Raw genomic sequence first — 17,317 nt, 5'->3', positions numbered from 1 at the left:
TTGGCAGTGCAGGCAAGGTTGAGACACCTACGCAGAACGCAAACCTGGGCAGCCTTACCACCTTCTACCACCGCAGACTGGTGGCACTTTTGAAGTTCCCAGTGCCTTCTACAGAAGGAATGGCTGCGCGGCTCTGAGACCCCAAAGAAGGCTCAGTCCCTTCGAGAAGTGCCCCAGACTTGGAAAGTGACACCAACCGTCCCCTGGAAGAGCTCATGGAATGGCAGAGCGCCCGTGGTGATGACTGCCTTGTGGGAATGTGGCCTAAGGGCTCCATGGGCCAGCGGACATGACTTGAACACTGACCCCCTGATTCTGTCCACGTGCTTCTGGCACCCACAACACACTGGCGCTCAGGACACCAGAGGCCTTACTTCTAAGGAGCTAAGACTCCTGGGGGCTGGAGTAAGGACGCTCCTACTTGTCAGTTAAACAAAAGAATAATCCACAGCCCCCTCTCCGTGTGTACTCTCGCTGTCATCCAACAGCCCATTACCATGTCACAGCACAGCGCACCCTTCCATAGGTCACTTTGTTTAAAATGACATGGATAATGCACATGTCAGCAAGCTGACAGTTCTGGCCGTCCTTCAGAGATAAAAACCTCAAGTCGAGAGCCTGTTCTTATCTGGGGGACATGCATTGGTCTATCATCCAAGTCAGGCAGAACATGATTTCTCCAGAGAGCACTTTTTTCATTTCCTGATTTTAAGGAAATCAAATAAGCACCATTTGTCTTCATCTGAATATGCTTGACCTGCTCAAATGATGATGTCTTGCATTTTTTAACAGGCTACATATGCTGAATTCAAATTAACACCAGTACAGAACAAGAGCCTTTATGTCTCATTGGAGGTCGGCAGCAGAGAAGGAGGGAAAAATCTGGGCTTCATAGAAGGACCCCACTAAAAGCTCGCCGCAGGATTCCAGTAAAATCAGCAAACGTGTCGGAAGTGACAGTCAGGAAACAGGCTCAGGAAAGCCAGCTACACAGGACAGACCCAGAAACTGGGACAGGGAGGACAAGTCCCTTCCTTTTGCTGCCAAGCAATATAGAAACCAAGATATTCGAAATACATGAGGTAAGAATAAAGTGAAAAATAAATTTGGTTGGGGGATCTGGACATCTGGAAAGAAAGACCCAATAGACAAATAATCCCTTTGCTCAGGCAACAGAAAGTTCACTTTACCAGGTAGTGATCCAATCTTCTGAAAGCTCAAAAACTGAGCTCCTTTTCTTGATCCACGTTGAACTGGATACACAGAGGCCAGTGGCCATCAGCCTCGAAACGGGGTATGTACCTGCTGGAAGAACGGCCCTCCCACCTGGCCATCCACCGGGATGAGAAGAGGAGCTCCCCTCTGACCTCCCCTGCCTTCCCTCCCCCCAGGATGACGTTCCTGGAAACACACCATTACCATGTCTATCAAGAAGGCCAGGGTGTACAGAAAAGTAGGAAGGAGCATATGGGCCAGTAAAAGAAATGAAAAAACGACATTATAAATATACACTAACACATTGAATGTTCCAATCAAGGTTTAAGAAAAATCAGATGGCTATTAAAATAAATAATTTCCTCTTTTGAAATAGTCTATAAAGCAATAACTTAGTGTCACATATATGGAATGTTAAAAGGTTTGTTTAAAAATAGTGGACCTCACAAATTAAAAGTTATTTCTTATCACAGAAAATGCCGCTGTGTGAATAAAGCCTATCTTTACAAAGAGAAAGGTGCTGTCACCATTAAGCTGGTGCCCCACCACCTGCAGCTATGTGGGAGCCATGGTGCCCAGTGTCTCATGTGCTATGCCCAAAATGGGGGGGGTCTTACCTTCTCTTCCTGGTCACTGTCGCTGTCACACTGAAAAGAAAAACCAGAGAATAAGGGTTAGTGCAAAAATTGAGTAGGTTTTTGCTTTTCACACAGGAAAAGAAAAAGCACGACATAAAAGGACACAGGAAACGCTGTCTAAGCTGAAGAGAGTTTCTTCAGCACTGGTAAACAGCTAAGAAGCAAAGGTTGCTCTGTGGGCTTCCCCTGATGCCTGTGCCCTGTGGCACTTCCTGTGGGCAGTCCGCCAAGTGCTCAGTCACCCCAGAGAGCCCCCGCCCTGCACAGCAGAGGGGATGCCCATGGAGGAGCCACCCGGGCCAGGATTAAGGTGAATCAGCGTCATTCAATGGGATTCAGAGCAAAACCAACTCTTTAATGGATACCTTCTACCTTCTGCTAATGTCTCTCCCGGTGCTTTTCTGGAAAAAAAAGAGATAAACCTCTGGACACTGCAGTGTCTCATTTGGATTTAAAGAAAGCAGAACATAACGGGCAAGCCTCACTACCTGTGATGGCTGCCTGTTCCAGGGTGTATAGGGGACATTCCCTATAAAAACCACGTCAAGGACAAGAGGTCAGGGGAACAAATCAACAATATGGGCCAAAAAAAAAATGTGTTAGGGCAGTGAACTCATACTATGTCTAACAGACCCCAAACTCCAATGGTTGAGCTGGATTTGGGGGAACCAAAGAATGATAATTAGCTCACAGCTTTGGGTTCCTCACTAAAAGTAAAGGGGGGAAAAAAAAGACCACAAAAGTATTTTTTAAATCAAGAGTGTTTTGTTTTCTGGTATTTTATTTTTTTAAAAGGGGTGTGTTTTGTTAGAGTAAATGCACAGCAGATAAATACAGCCACTCCACAGCCCTTGATAAGCACTGCTAAGCTAGACAGATAGTCAACCAAGACACAGGTCTGGCCCTAAAGAGGCTTTCGGCTTAGCGGTACAGTCACGCACTACTTAGCGACGGGGCGTGTTCCAAGAAATGCATTGTTTGGCGATTTCGTCATTGTGCGAACATCATGGAGGCACTTACACAAACCCAGATAGTGGCCTACTACACACCTAAGCTGTATGGTGTAGCCTATGGCTTTGAGGCTACAGGTCTGTACAGCATGTTACTGTACAGAACAACACAAGATTAAATCAGGCACAGAGAAAATGATGCAATCAGGAGACACGGTAAACACGAGATATATGAGGCTGCTGCTGGTGTAACACGGCATACTGTTTTTCAGTAAACTTTTTTTTTTTAAAGGTTTTATTGGGGAGTCGGGGAAGGGGAACAGACAAGTTGCTGTACTTTTGTTCTTCAGTCTAGTTGTGGAGGACGTTGCTTCACTGGCCCATGTTGGTATTATCATTGCGCTCTTCCAGGTGAGGCAGATTGGTTGCCGGCCTCTGGACGGCCGCTCACGGCAGCTCTTGGCAGTTCACGCTGGCTGCCAGCCACTCACGTTAGTTTACCACAGCCCACTGCAGCAGGGGCTGCAGCCTATGCCTTTGCTGGCGACTCACGGCAGCCCAGCTCCAGGTTGAGCTGTTGTTCACCATCTTAGCTGTAGAGGGTGCAGCATCACTGGCCCACATGTGAGATCTGAACCAGGGACCAGCTGCTCAGAGCTGGCATCGCAAGCCAACTTTTAACCAATGCGCCACTCAGCTGGCCCAACTTTCTTTCTTTCTATTTTTTTTTTTTTCATAAGTAGAAAGAGTACACTCTGAAATAATGATAAAAAGTATAGTAAATATACCAACCAGTAACAGTCGTTTACTATCATTATCAAGTATTATGTACTGTACATAGTTGTGTGTGCTATGCTTTCATGGGCTGCAGTGCAGTAGGTTTGCACCAGCGTCACCACAAGCATGTGTTAATGAAATGTGTTGCACTACAATGTCATGACAGCTATGAGGTCACTGGGCGATAGGAATTTTTCAGCTCCATTACAATTTTATGGGACCACCGTTTCTATGTGGTCCGCTGATGACTAAAATGTTGTTATTGGTGCTTGACTGTAGAGAACAGAGTTAGAGAACAACACTGAGCGGGGATGTGACATGGTCAGGACTACATTCTACATTTCATCGAGATGACCCTTCCAGTGGGGTGGAGGCGACACAATGCACTGCGGGGAAAGACACAGGGCATGGGGAGACCAGCCTGGCAACCATCACACTGTCTAAACCAGCATGGAGTGTGGTTTGAGAAAGGGGTGAACAGATGGCAGAGCAATTCTGAAGGTAGAACCAGCAGGGCTTGATAACACATGGATATGGGAAGCAAGTAAGAGGGATGAGTTAGGATGATGCCAAGGTTTTTAGTGTGGCCACCTGGATATGGGAGTTGATGTTGCTATGAACAAAAACAGAAAATAAATTTGCTTATACAGCAGTCACTATTGGCTAGATATACACAGCCATTCACAATCCCTTCTCCCTAGTCTGTATTTTCTCCTGTCTTTTCGAGGCTGAAAACGCCAGATATTCTCTCTCCCAACTTTCCTTGCAGCTAAGCGTGGCTGTAAGAGACATTTTTTGGCTGAGAGTTCAGAAGATGTCTGCTGAGGATTCTATAAAATTTTTCCCTCCTCAAAAAAAAGGAGAAAAGCAGGAAGTCCTTGCCTGTTGAGTTTGAACATGATTGCCTGAGGATGTGATGTCCAGATCTGTGGCAGCTATCTTGCAAAAATGAGGCAAAAAGCCTCAGTACAAAAACAAGATGGTGGGGCCAAGGGAAAAAAAAGCCTGGCACCGCTGAGCCACTTGAACCAACCTCAGAGCAGCCTGCCTCCGGACTTGTTTACCTTATCGTTTAAACCACTTTTGGAGTGCTTTCAATTGCAAGGAACAAAAACCCCACCAAAAGGGACATCTTGCTACTATAAGACACGATTTGGGGACTACTTCCTGTTTCCGGCCTAAGCTCTCTGTCTATAGGCATTTAGGAACTCACATCATAACCTGATGGACTGGAAGGTTATCACATGTTCTATGTTTTTCTCACTGGCTCCCCAACGCACAGTTTTCAGAGTTCTAGTGACAGTGCTTTGACCAAGTACAACTGCGTCATTTTCAGCCAAACTTCCAGCCTCAGACTGTGTGAACTTACTTTTGCCTGATGCCTGGTTTCTCTATTATAATAGGTCAAAGGAGTGGAGAAAGAAAATGGGCGATCTGAAGACTCTGAAGGCTGAGAGCAGCAGATGCGGGGGAACAACAGTTTTCCTGACTGCGTGAGTCCCCACTGCCTTTAATTAAGCCTTCCTGAGGCTCCTAAGCTCTGGGCACACTTTCAAGAGTGAAAACGCATGCTGCAGGACGGGTGTGCAAGAGGCAAGGGGATTTTGCCAGGCAGGCTCCTTTCCCCAGATGTGCACAGCCCACCTTGTGATGTAACCAATGGCAGCTGAAGGCTGGGGCACAGCATCTGTCCACATCCCCAAGGACTGGCGTGCAGGGGGCAGAAGCAGTGGGGAGGTCGGGAAAGACGCGCCACTGTCCGCATACCACTCCCACCCCCAATCCTAACTGTAGTGTATCCCTGGGAATGGTTATTTCTATCAAAGTGTTAAGCTTCCTGCTTTCCAACAGTCCAGTTCTAATTTCAAGGTCCACTTAATTCCACATCAAGTAATTACTGATATACCCAGAAGCACCTTGTCTCCAGAGTTAAGCATATGGTGAAGAACTGAGACCTACTGGTATCCATTATGGAAGCAGCACGGATGCCAAGCCGATTAAAAATGCTCAGGCTCCCCACACAACATGCCGGGTGAGTGACAGCTCCTCGACGAGGCCAGTCACAGAGTCTGCCAAAACAGTCTCTGCTGCACAGGGGCCCACATGGTGCGTTGAGAAAACAGTTCCATTTCTGGTATTAAATTCCCATACTGACCCGAGGACTTTGCCGTGAGCTCAGCAGGAGCGCACCATCCAATTTACAGCTCCGCTCTCTGGAGCCTCGAGTGCCAGCCCCTGGCAGAGACGAATGATGGTCAACCCCTCCAGCTCATAAATTATGCAAAGGCAATAAATGCACTCAGCAAACAGCGCCTAACGTTTGCCTAGCCTGGCTCCTAACACACTCTGTGAAAAGCCAGAAGCTCGGCACATATAAGAGGTCTATTCCACTCAAAAAGGGGGTTTGTTGACAACCCCAGACAGAAAGCGAGCCATAGTCCTAAGGAGTCTTTCTGCTTCGCTGGCAGCAGTTTATGGGCCTGCTTTATGAAAAAGGGAGGCTGTTTTATAGAGTCAGTGTGGGCAGAATTCATGGTCTCAAATTCACATTTAATACACTGTACAGCTTTCATACCCGAAGTTCAATACGTGGTGGGTTTTTGGCCAAATGATTCTTGGTCTTGAAAGGTTAAAAGAAGAAGTGTCTGCTCTCCAATCCCTAGACACCCACTCCAATTTATCAGAGTTCACAGTCAGCCACCTCCCGATTCAGGTCTGTGTTCTGCATGAGGTTGGGAAATGGGAAAGGCATGTCAAATGCAGAAGCAGGGTCCCAGCTGGTTTGACCATTTTAAGCATTTTGACATTGGGGTCCTGCATTGGTTTATTAGCAAACAGGTTCACACTAACAACCAGCTTGAGGTGACAGAGTCCTCTTCATGACCAGATTTGTTCAAAGCCTCTCTGGAAAGCTGAACACATTTTCTTCCATTTTAAAAGCAACAAATGAAAGGGAACAAGCAGCCCTTATACCCCAGCCAGGGAAGAAATCTTGGCCACTCAGCTTCAGACAAAGACACCACCCAAACCCACCACAGACAAAAGAGGGAAACAGGAGGCATGGAATCCAAGCCACATGCCTCAAATGCAGAATTAGACAGGGCCTAGCTCCTCACCTGAGCATCTGTGGCCATTCCTACACATCACCACCAGCTCCACCGTCACCTTCTCCTTCCTCTAGCTTCACAGATGGGACATGCAAGCCCCTTCCTCCTTTCCCAGACATGTCCAACCCCTTAAACTCTTCAACCCACCAAGCAACCCACCCACCTAGTAGTTTTTCCTTTTAAAAATGGATACTATTCACGGACTACATTTTTTGAAAAAGTCACCATGAACCTACCGCTCGGACCAACACTGTTCACGCATTTGTGTGATTCTATTCCAGTCTTCGCTCCTTCCTCTCCATCCTTCACACACACATTTTAAGAAATGAAATCCTACAGCTTTGTAACCTGCTTTGTTGTCACATATTATGCCAAATATTTTCATTTAATGAGTGAAAATTTCCCTGTAACATCACTTTTTGTTTTAAAGGCTACACAGCAATCCATTGCTTGAATTGTAGGTAATCTTGTAAAACAATCCCCTGGTGCTGGATGTTTGGACTGTTTCAATTGAACATCCTGGAATTTTTCCCTTGGACACATTTACCACTATTGCTCTTTCCTAGTGTCTTTCCACGGCCCTTCCTTTTCTGCGTATTCTTTAATGTCACTGTCTCCCCAGAGCGGCACTTGCCGTTCTATTGTTTCCATATGATTTCCAGGTGAGTCCTTAAAGATTCCCTTGGTTTTGTCTTCCATTGATATGTTGAGACTAAGAATCCCTGTGCCCACCATTTGCCAGCTCTGTGACCTTGGGAAAGTTATTTAAACTGCGTCTCAGTTGACTTATCTGTAAATGTGGGTGATAATGGGATCTGCCCTATAAGAAGAAGAGAATGAAGCGAGTTAACATGTGTAGACAACTTAGACAACGCACGTACAGAGTAAGTGCAGACAACAAATGCTAGCTATGACCGACATGTTCCTGTTTGCTATGCTCTCTTCCTCCAGCCCTGGAAACACCGCAGACACAAGTATCCTTCTAAATCTGGACACAGAATCCATCACTTACCCCAAACCTGCCCCTCGCCCATGCTGTCCCCACGGCATCACCATGCAATCACTCAGCATCTAAGGGAAGAGCCCTGCTGCCATCCTCGACTCCACACTGGCACAGACCTATTTCCGTCCTCACCCCACATCATAAACTCTACCTTCTAAATGGTCACCTCCATGGTCACGGCCGCTGCTTTGGTTCAGGCTTTTATTTTATCGTTACAAGAGGCTAATAACTGCTTTCCAGGGCCTATGGTCTCTTCTTTTTCGAATCCAAGTCCTTACTGACCAGAGTGGATTTCCAAAATTTCAGTTTGATCCTGACACTCCCCATGGCCTATAGGGCAATGAAAACGCTTTGCGCTGTTTCCAATTCCCACACTCCCAGCTTCTAACCACTCCTTCAACACAGTGCTTCGTAGGCTTTCTGTGCAGAAGGACCATTCATTTTACTTAATTTCTAATACATCATGAACCAACCTTTTGTAAAATACAGTAAAAAATAAAAAGCTAGAAAAATGAAAAGCGAAGACATATAAAATATATGTTATCATTAGATTTAAGAGATATAAAATTACTCTACTGAATTGTTATGAAAGTTTCCGAATGCTAACTCTCAACTGCATACTAATCTTATAGCAGAATGGTTACAAACAGCTTGCAGACTGGCCTTGGGCTGAAGCCCCACTGTGCTTAGCACTATCCTAACACATCCCTTACTCTAGTCACACCCGGTGGACTTGCTCACACCCTCAGGCCTTCCTATCTTTGCGCTTAACTCCCTCTGCCTGGAATTTTAGCCCACAGCCAAGTTTCTACCTCAGCACCTTTAATGTGCCTTTAAAAACACAGCAGCCCCTGTGAATCTTCCAATACCCTTCTTGGAATTAAGAATTCTTAGAATTCCAATACTCTGATTTTTATAATTAGTTGCCACTGTCTCCATCCTTATAAAACTGTATGTTCAATGTTTATCACAGAAGTCTCCCTACTAGGGGCTGAGCTCCACACGGGTGAGGGCAGTGCCTTCTCATCTTTGTGTCTCCAGGACATAGTAGGTGCTCAAGGAGACTGATAAATCTTTCTCATTCTTCAGAATTCTTCAAACTGTGGTTAATTCCACGCAGCATAAGCAAACTCTGATTTAAAAGAAAAGTAATTCTGAAGAAAGACGGCACGGGAAACTCAGCTGACTGATTAATACAATAGGATGTATGTTTGAACATACTGGGCAGGGTTAAAACTGTTAGCAGAGCCTCGAGTTGGCCCCAAAAGAAAATATCTTCTGTTAAAAGGGCCAGAAAAGATGTGATTATGATTTTATTGTATCTCCCCAAAAGCAAGCATCTCTCATTTCCATGCGGGACTTGCAACATCTGTGTTTTAAGACTGATCCAAATTGAAATAAGTCCAGGTCTGGGACACCTCTCTGCCTCATTCAGAATGAAGAAACAAGATGAAATTTTAGGTACCCCGTGATGAAATGCATTCCTAAGCAGAAAGTGGCAATCATTGAATATATCACATACAATGACATTGAGGAGGGCACTGCTCTCCATTCTGCTCAATGGACCTTGCTGGAACAGTTATTTCGTATCTCAGATCCATTTATCATTGCCACCAAAGATGTCAGTGCTGAACACCATCACTGAACAAAGTTATTTTATTCTTCTTTCTGCCTAAAGGAAATGAGAGGAAAATGAGGGAGAACCCCAACTTGTAAACCACAGCCTCTAACATCAGGTACAATTTAACTTCGCCAGTGACAAAATAAATTGATTCCCCTTTGGGGCAGGTGGTTTATCTAAGACCATAAAGACATCCCTCACCTAAAAGCAATTTCAGAAGAAGCCACCTGCAGAAAACATGACACTTATTTTCTTATTTAAAGAAGTGAAGTGGCGGTACGGTGACTAAAAACATGTCCACCACCATCTTCCCATCTGCCTGATTCCTTGTACATGCAAAACGGGCGGCCATTTTGTGCCACACATGCAGCAACTCCGATGCTGTCTGCCTGCTCTCTCTCCACAAAGCCCTCATTTCACATTGTTTACATTACTCTCATGGTGGCTTTGGACTTGAAGTGAAATTTAAAGCTATTGAGGCCCTAGAAACTAAAAAAAAAATACATATGTATTTTAATTCTGAAGTGGTCTGAGGTATTCTTACTGATTGTAAAATGATGTCTTATGTTCCTTCTCCCCTCTATCCCAACAGTGTCTGATGAAATGAAATCACTCAGAAAAAATGAAAGCCTAATCAAAAGATTTGTGTGCCAAACAATAGTTTAAAAGATAAGAATAAAGCTTCTGACGGTTACAAAATGAGCACATTTGAAAATAATATAAGGTCCACCAATCTTCAGCTGTTGATGAGGTATAACAGGAAACAAACTTTCAGAAGCCACTGGAATTCTGCACTGGTAAGCTATCATTCCTGTTTGGGGAGTTCTTAGAATCTGGCATTTTTGCAAGTTCTCAGCTTGAACTGGCTAGAGCTCAAATGACCAATGTGACTGAGGGGGCTAAGGGAACACTTCTTATTCTCCCTCCAGGTTCTCTCAGATGATCATATACTTTCATTCAATAAATATTTTTAAAGTACCTACTATGTGCTAGACTCATTCTGACTAACCATTAGAAGTACAAATATATTGATGGACATCCGTTTGTCCAAACTTGAAGTTCTAAAGCTCACAAATTAACTTCTAACATGTTTTTTTTTTCTTTTTCTCACTCTGAAATCCAGGTGTATTTCATAAAACAATCTGTATGCTGTAAATTTCCACTTAGCTCATTAAAATATTGTTGGGTTTTTGGAAGTAGGGAAAGAAGTGGATCTTTCACACATTTTTGGAGAGTTCAGCATTTTTTTTCCCCTTAGAAGAAAAAGGAAGCCACCTATAAACATACATCAACCTCAAAGATGAAATTTACTAAAACACAGAGCCCACAAGCCTCAGTGGTTGCCAAAAGGAGAAAAATGAATTTCTTGTCCAAAGGTGAAAATGACAGTGCGGGCCCGGTGATTTGTAAAAGATCTCTTTGAAGCTTAAGCACCAGATCCGCTGCCTGCCTGTCGCTGATTTACTGATTCTAAGTCATCGATAACATTAATCCGTAACTGCCTAGGGACCTATTACAAATGACTTTGAAGATGGTGTGAAGCAAGAGTGTATTATGAGACCGCAGTGCTATTAGCACGGAGACCCACTCCCCGTGCTCTCTGGCGGTTTCTCTGTGACCCTAGTAATGCTGCAGCTTCCCTTTCCGGATCAGAGCTGCTTGTTCCTTTGGGTGGGGTTGGGCCCCCCTAGGTTTGCTTCATCTAAAGCCTGGTTCTTTTCAGAGCCCTGTGTGAGGTAATAAAACCGAAATTTGCTGATGAGTAAAAAGGAAAAGTATGTTATGGGTTAAAATAATACAAGAGTCTATTTTTTCCACTGTGTTGTGATCCATAGAAATCACCCTGAGCCTTTTCCCTTTCTTCTCTGCCTGGGAAGCCAATTGCTTTGATTGCAGTGATATGAGCTAGCTAAAATGACTTGCCCTTGCTTGTGAGGCAAATGGAACATGCTAATAGAACTTATCGCATTACCCGATGCAAAAGTGCCATAGCTCATTACTTTAAGATAAAAGGATATCATTGCAGACGGCAAGCAGAATTGACTTTCTGAGGCCCGACTTGATGATGATTTAATCAACTGCTCTCTTTCACTTCTCATCTCTGCGCCTGTCGGTTTCACAGGTGCCGTTAAATGAGACACTCAGAAAGTGAGCGGAGGGAAAGAAATTGCTGTCATTACTTTTCAAGAAAGGAGGTATGCAAATTTTCGACAGAAAGATTGCGTTCATAATGGGCCTGGTAAAATACAAGGATCATGCTTGACAGGTGAGGGCAAGCCATTTGTACATTCTTAAAGCGGAGCAACCGTCCTCGTTTGGAAATGTGCTCAGTAAGAGAAACTACAAATGAGAGGCCTGGCGGGATGGCGAGAGGCTGGGAAGGGCCCAGGTGCACATAACACGGTCGGTCCAAGCTGTCCAAGGTCCAGAGAGAGGAACCGAAAGCCTCAAGTCCCAAGGAACCGAAAGCCAAACGAGCAGGTAACAAAGCCTCGTAGGCTTAGTCTGAACGCCAGAGCCAACAGGCCCTTGAAAACCCCCTTATTCTCCTTCATATGTGCCTCTGCAGCTGGTCTGCCTGGGTTCAGATCCTGCCTCTACCTACATGAGCTGTAGGACCTCTGGCAAGTAACTTAACCTCTCTGTGCCTCAGTTTCACTATCTATCAAATGGGGCTATTGACAGTATTTAACTCCCAGGACTGTCGAGAATATTCACTGAGTTAGTGAATAGATAATAATAAAATACATATAAACACACATAATTAACATAAAAAGGTGTAGACCAGTGCCCGGCACATAGAAAGCACTCAATGGATGTTAGAAACCATTCATTAACTCATTCATTCATTCTTGAACAATGACTAAGTATCATTTCTTTAAAGCATATGTGTGCCAGGCGCTGGAAATCTAACGGGCTCTAGTTTAGACAGAGTATGATTTTTCATTGATGTCACATATATAAGTGTCGCCCCCCTAGCAGATGGTGGGCTCCTCGAGAGAGCAGTCTGGTCGTCCCCGGAACCGTTACAGGGCCTGGTGTCGTCTTAAGGACCCTAAAAGGTGCCCAGTAATGATCTGATGATTTATGAGTCCTTCCTTCCTCCCGCTCTCCCTGCCACACTCCCCGCTCCTCATTCCACATTTCCGATGCTGCCGTGAAGCTCGAGGCCTCAGAGGGATCTCCTCCCGGATCAGGAAATGTGTCGTTAGGTGGGAGCCTCAGGCGCTCAGCGCCCTGCCTCGCCTGGGGAGGAAACGTGCAGCCAGCGAGAACAGACAGTCTGGTTGAATCACCTTCAGGAGGCAGAATGAATCTGAATAGATTAAATGATCAGGATGGGATGAACAGAGGTGTTTTTTCATCCACTTCACCTTCAATAGGTAATTGTTCTATTTTCTCCAACACTCAGCGTAAAAGCATCTTTCTTAAAGTGCCTGTAACTCTGAGTTCTTCTGCCCCAGGTAATGAAGCTGCTGCAGCCATTCTTCCTTCCGGCCCCCAAGGTGGTGAGGCACTGAGAGCAGCCCCTGCTTTCCATGCTAAGTGGTGCCTGCATGAACCAGTTCCCTGCGATAGGGGCAACGGCCACTGCAGGCCGCGGGGGAAAGCAGGATGCAGACAGCAGGGCAGCTCTGAGCTGCCTAGGTTGGTTTCTGAGGTGCATTTCACTGCACTACGGCTCTTTTGGGGCAGGAATTCTCCATAGGAACTATCTCTGAACATCTTGTTCCCCTATGAATGCCAGCCAACAGCTATCTGCCATTTACAAAGAATGTCCTGACAAGTGCCCTGGAAGGGACTTGTTACAACCCCTCCGTTATGAAGAAGTTAAGGCTTCCAAATGGCAGAGGCAGTCCTTGAACCCAGTGCTGTCCTCCCAAGTTCATGTTCCCAGTAAGTACAATATACCACCGCACAGTCTCTTATAACTAGCCAAAGAAACTACTTGAAAAATATTTCTTGATTGATTGCTTGGCCGAGCTGAACCTGAAGAGGTGGCAGTGAATGCGCCCTCAGCCACATTTCTTTCTCCTCCAGCCCCGATAGCTCTCCCTCAAGAGGAGGACCTAGCACTCAGTACCTGGTCTGGGCAGTGCTTACAGCTGTGGCTGACCGGGGTCCAAATTCTGACCCCTCCACGGAGCAGCCATGCAACTTGGGAAAGGTGCTTAACACCTTAGAGCCTAACTTTTTTCCCGCCTCTAAATGGGAATAACACATACTCCACAGGACTTTTGTGAGGATTAAATGAGCTCAAGCATGTGAAAGCAGTCAGAAAGAAATACTCAAAAGTTGTACTTCTTCTAACTCTTTCATGAAAGATATATTATCATATCACACATCGAAATGAGGTAACTTAAGAGTTATTTAAATGTGGGTGTCACTTTTTTGTGTCATTTTATTGCCAGAAGGGAAATCATATTGTGTAAGGATTTCTGCTTGGGAGGTGTTTGAAGACTTGATACCATGCTCTACAAAAACAGAAACAACCACCCAAACAAACAACAAACTATTATTCCCTCTCAAAGAAGAGAACAGCAGGAATAGTCCTGGTTTTGTTTCACTGATAAAATACCAACAAGACAAGAAACTTTAGAATTCAATTTTCTAAGCATTCTTTAGGTTCTTGATGAAATGTTTTTGGTTGTTTTTTTTTTTTTTTGGTGGATATAATTTGAATTTATTCTTCGGTCAAACAGTAGTAAGCTGTGTACAGGGACTGCAGTAAAATGCATAGATACAAGATTTGGAGTCTGAGCTTGTAGGTGCAATAATGACATGGGCTTGGACATTAGTAAGATGTTCACTCAAATTCAAATTGGCAAAATAAATAAATAGACAGATAGAATGGATATCAAAAACATCAAGTGATTGGGGCCGGCCGAGTGGCTCAGTTGATTAAGAGCTCGCTCAAGAGTACGAGCTCTGAGCTACAGGGTCGCCGGTTCAATTCCCGGCGCGAGCTGAGCTGCCGCTGAGCTGCCAACAGGTGGCAGGATGGCTCAGCTAAAACAACAACAACAACAAAAACAAACAAACAAACAAACAAACAAATCAAGTGATTACTGGTACAAGTAGGACGCTAGCCATTTTCAAGTTTGTACAGAGATTCTGACCAATCAGAATGGGGAGATTCAAGGAGAGCCCTGTGCACAGAATTTATTTATATGAAAGCCGATTTAGGGATTGATCTAACAAAAATTAACCAACAGAGTAACCTTGGGAAGAGATAAAACTTCCTAGAGCATTCACATTGGTAACAGCAAAATTGGGGATAAGTTGAGAGAATACAACTAAAGTGCTTGGCACTCAACAATTCAGTGGAACACTTCTATCCTCCGGGACACATGGCAATGCCTGTTCCTTCTTCCACATATATGGAACCTTTCTCTGGCTTCTCTGGCTATATGGCAGCTGCAGGTTTCCAGCATCTCCAACGCTGTGGTCAGTTTCCCCCAATATATCTGAATTTGCTTGTATCCTGCTCTTCCTAAACCTGGCACTTAGTAGGTGCTCAATAAACATTTGTGAAAAATGAATTCATCAATTACATGAGCAAAATATCTGAGGGAAGGTGTCATGGAAAGTACTGCGATCAAGAACTGTACAGTGGTTGATGGAATGGACACTAAGATGTTTGAAAGTGGTGGATGTCTGAATGTACCTATGAGAACTACATGGAAATAAGTTCAGGGTAAAAGTAAATCCTAAGAAAATAACACCATACACTTGAAGAAATCTGATCTTAAGGCTACTCTTTTAAGAAAACCAGGAAAATCAAAAGCCTACACTACTTCATTTTACATTTGACTCACTTTAAGGTGACGGAAGCAACTGGGATTGAATGGGAAACAGGAAAATGGTGCTCTCGTATTGCTGAAACATAATGGCCACATTCTCAACTTTCCATTGACCAGATTTTTTGTTTTGTTTTTAAAATGCAAGATGGTGAAGAAACAGAACTATGGTTCAAGACAAATCGATTTACAAATGTTAGAAGGTGGTTCCAAAGACATGTCGGACTGATTCCTTTTTCTTTTCTCTTTATTAGGTACTGACTTTTGCCCCTCTTAGAATTTATTATATTCATCACTGGGATTTTAAACTAAATTATACCTAACAACAGTCTTTATTTTAGGATGGCTTGAAAACCTAGTCTTCTATATCATAAACAAGGAAGGGTAAGATTACTATAAATTGTCTGCAAGAAAATACAAATTGCCAAGATAAAAACACCCACTGGTCTGCCAGTCTCAAGTTTCCTGTTTTGACATACTATATGTGGTAATTTGGTATCCACAATCTCTTATTAGAAAATGAATGTGCTATTTTTCTGAATGCTGCAATTACAATAATTGAATTTAAAACGGGGATTGAGTTTCTCTATTTGGAGGAAAAGAATAATTGTGTATTTCTGATTAAAATCAAGGGGACCGAACAGGGGTTGTACAAATTCCAGCTTCAGTCTCCCTGAGTGACTCCTTGTTAGGCCCGAGAAAAGAAACCTTGGAACGCTGAGAAACGGACAGCACCCCCACAGCGGGCACTGTCTCTGGCCTCCTTTGCCTTGTCTCCGGGCCTCAGTCACAACTGTGACAGAGGCAATCAAGACACCATGGCATTGTTACATTTTAAATGGCAGCCATGCTGCTGGAGTTCCCCACTGTGTCAAAAATTAAGAGTTAAAATGCAAGGAAAACAAACATCGCTTTGTGTTGAAAATGCCTGTCCCCTTTTAGACCGCCAACATTTTGGAGCAGTTTTTATTTCTCCATTATAGACCCTCTCCTCTGGATGGGAGAAATGTAATGGCTGAAGGGATGGGGGTTGGTAAGAAAAGAACTAATGCTATCTTCTGAAGGGTTCAACTTGTTTTTCTACAAACAAATTGTATGAAAGGTCACCATTTAAATTTCAGCTGTAAGAAAGGAAAAGGGATGGAGGAAGAGTTATCTTGTCTTCTTTGGGTCTTTTTATTTTATTTTTGAAGGTACCATTCAGTCTTCTGCCCTCCCCCCCCCCCCCCATTTATCCAAACGTGAAGGTGAAATTTGGTCTCACAAGTCCTTTCAAATGTTCCTTAAAATAGGGCTTCCTAAGGAAAGAGAAACATTTTCCAGCACAAGGTGAGCCACGCATTGTCTCTTTGTACTGTTACTATTATTGTTTCAGAGGCTTTATTTAGTGGCTTTGCTGAGGTATAAATGACATGACTAAACTGCTCAGATTGAAACGCACTTTTTAACCCATTTCCACATGTGTCCGCCCAGGAAGCCATCACCACAGTCACGACAGTGAACATATCCATCGCCAGCTTTCCTGTGCTTCCTTAATCCCTGTCTCCTCTCCCAGCCCCGTGCTGCCTGTGGCCTTCCGCAACCACTGATCTGCTTTCTGTCACTATAGATTAGCTTGTGCATTTTCTAGAGCTTTATATAAATGGGAGCATACAGTATGTACTCTTTCTGTCTGGTTTCTATCATTCACTGCTGGCTATTTGGACGCCTAATTAAATGGGAACCTCCGAGTTCAAAGCGGAAGGCAGACCTCAGAGGCTGCCCAGGCCAAGCTTACGGTCATCTCCCAGGAACAGGACCGATTACGTGGCCTTACCTTGTTCTTCAGCTTTATTATGTACTTCAGTAATCACTAAACACTTCTGTAGCAGAAGGTTTATTTTACCCTATAAATCCAAGGAGGAGAGGATGATATTAAGACACCAGTATGGATGGGCTCTGCTGCTCTGTGACGCTCTGAGAATGCGAGCCACAGATTTAAATCTACGAAGGTTACAGAGCAGTCACAGCTCCTGGCTGGATGGCAGGGGTCGTAAAAGACTCAGACAAGATCTACAGCCATGTACTGTGAGCCGATGGGACTCAGAGCAAAACCCAAACTGCACAGGCAGGCTGGTCGGAAAAGAATTTATAAGCACTGGCTTGAGTGGAATGTAAAGAGCCCTTCTCAAAAATCCAGAATACTTCTTAACAAATGAAAGGTAG

General features: G+C 44.2%; 1 protein-coding gene across 6 annotated transcripts in view; it reads right to left on the bottom strand.

Annotated features, from left to right (window-relative positions):
• AUTS2 (activator of transcription and developmental regulator AUTS2) overlaps positions 1 to 17,317 on the bottom strand; it is a 1,181,390-nt gene that overhangs the window by 314,971 nt on the left and 849,102 nt on the right. For all 6 annotated transcript variants that reach the window (XM_019654461.1, XM_019654460.1, XM_019654462.1 and 3 more), the window contains one exon: positions 1,833 to 1,862. In XM_019654461.1, coding sequence (XP_019510006.1) covers positions 1,833 to 1,862 — 30 coding nt within the window. The remainder of the gene's footprint in view (positions 1 to 1,832; positions 1,863 to 17,317) is intronic.

Source organism: Hipposideros armiger, unplaced genomic scaffold (genome assembly GCF_001890085.2).
Source record: "Hipposideros armiger isolate ML-2016 unplaced genomic scaffold, ASM189008v1 scaffold_223, whole genome shotgun sequence".
NCBI lineage: Eukaryota > Metazoa > Chordata > Mammalia > Chiroptera > Hipposideridae > Hipposideros > Hipposideros armiger.
The sequence above is the reverse complement of the archived record's forward strand: the minus strand, read 5'-3'. Positions and strand labels throughout refer to the sequence as shown.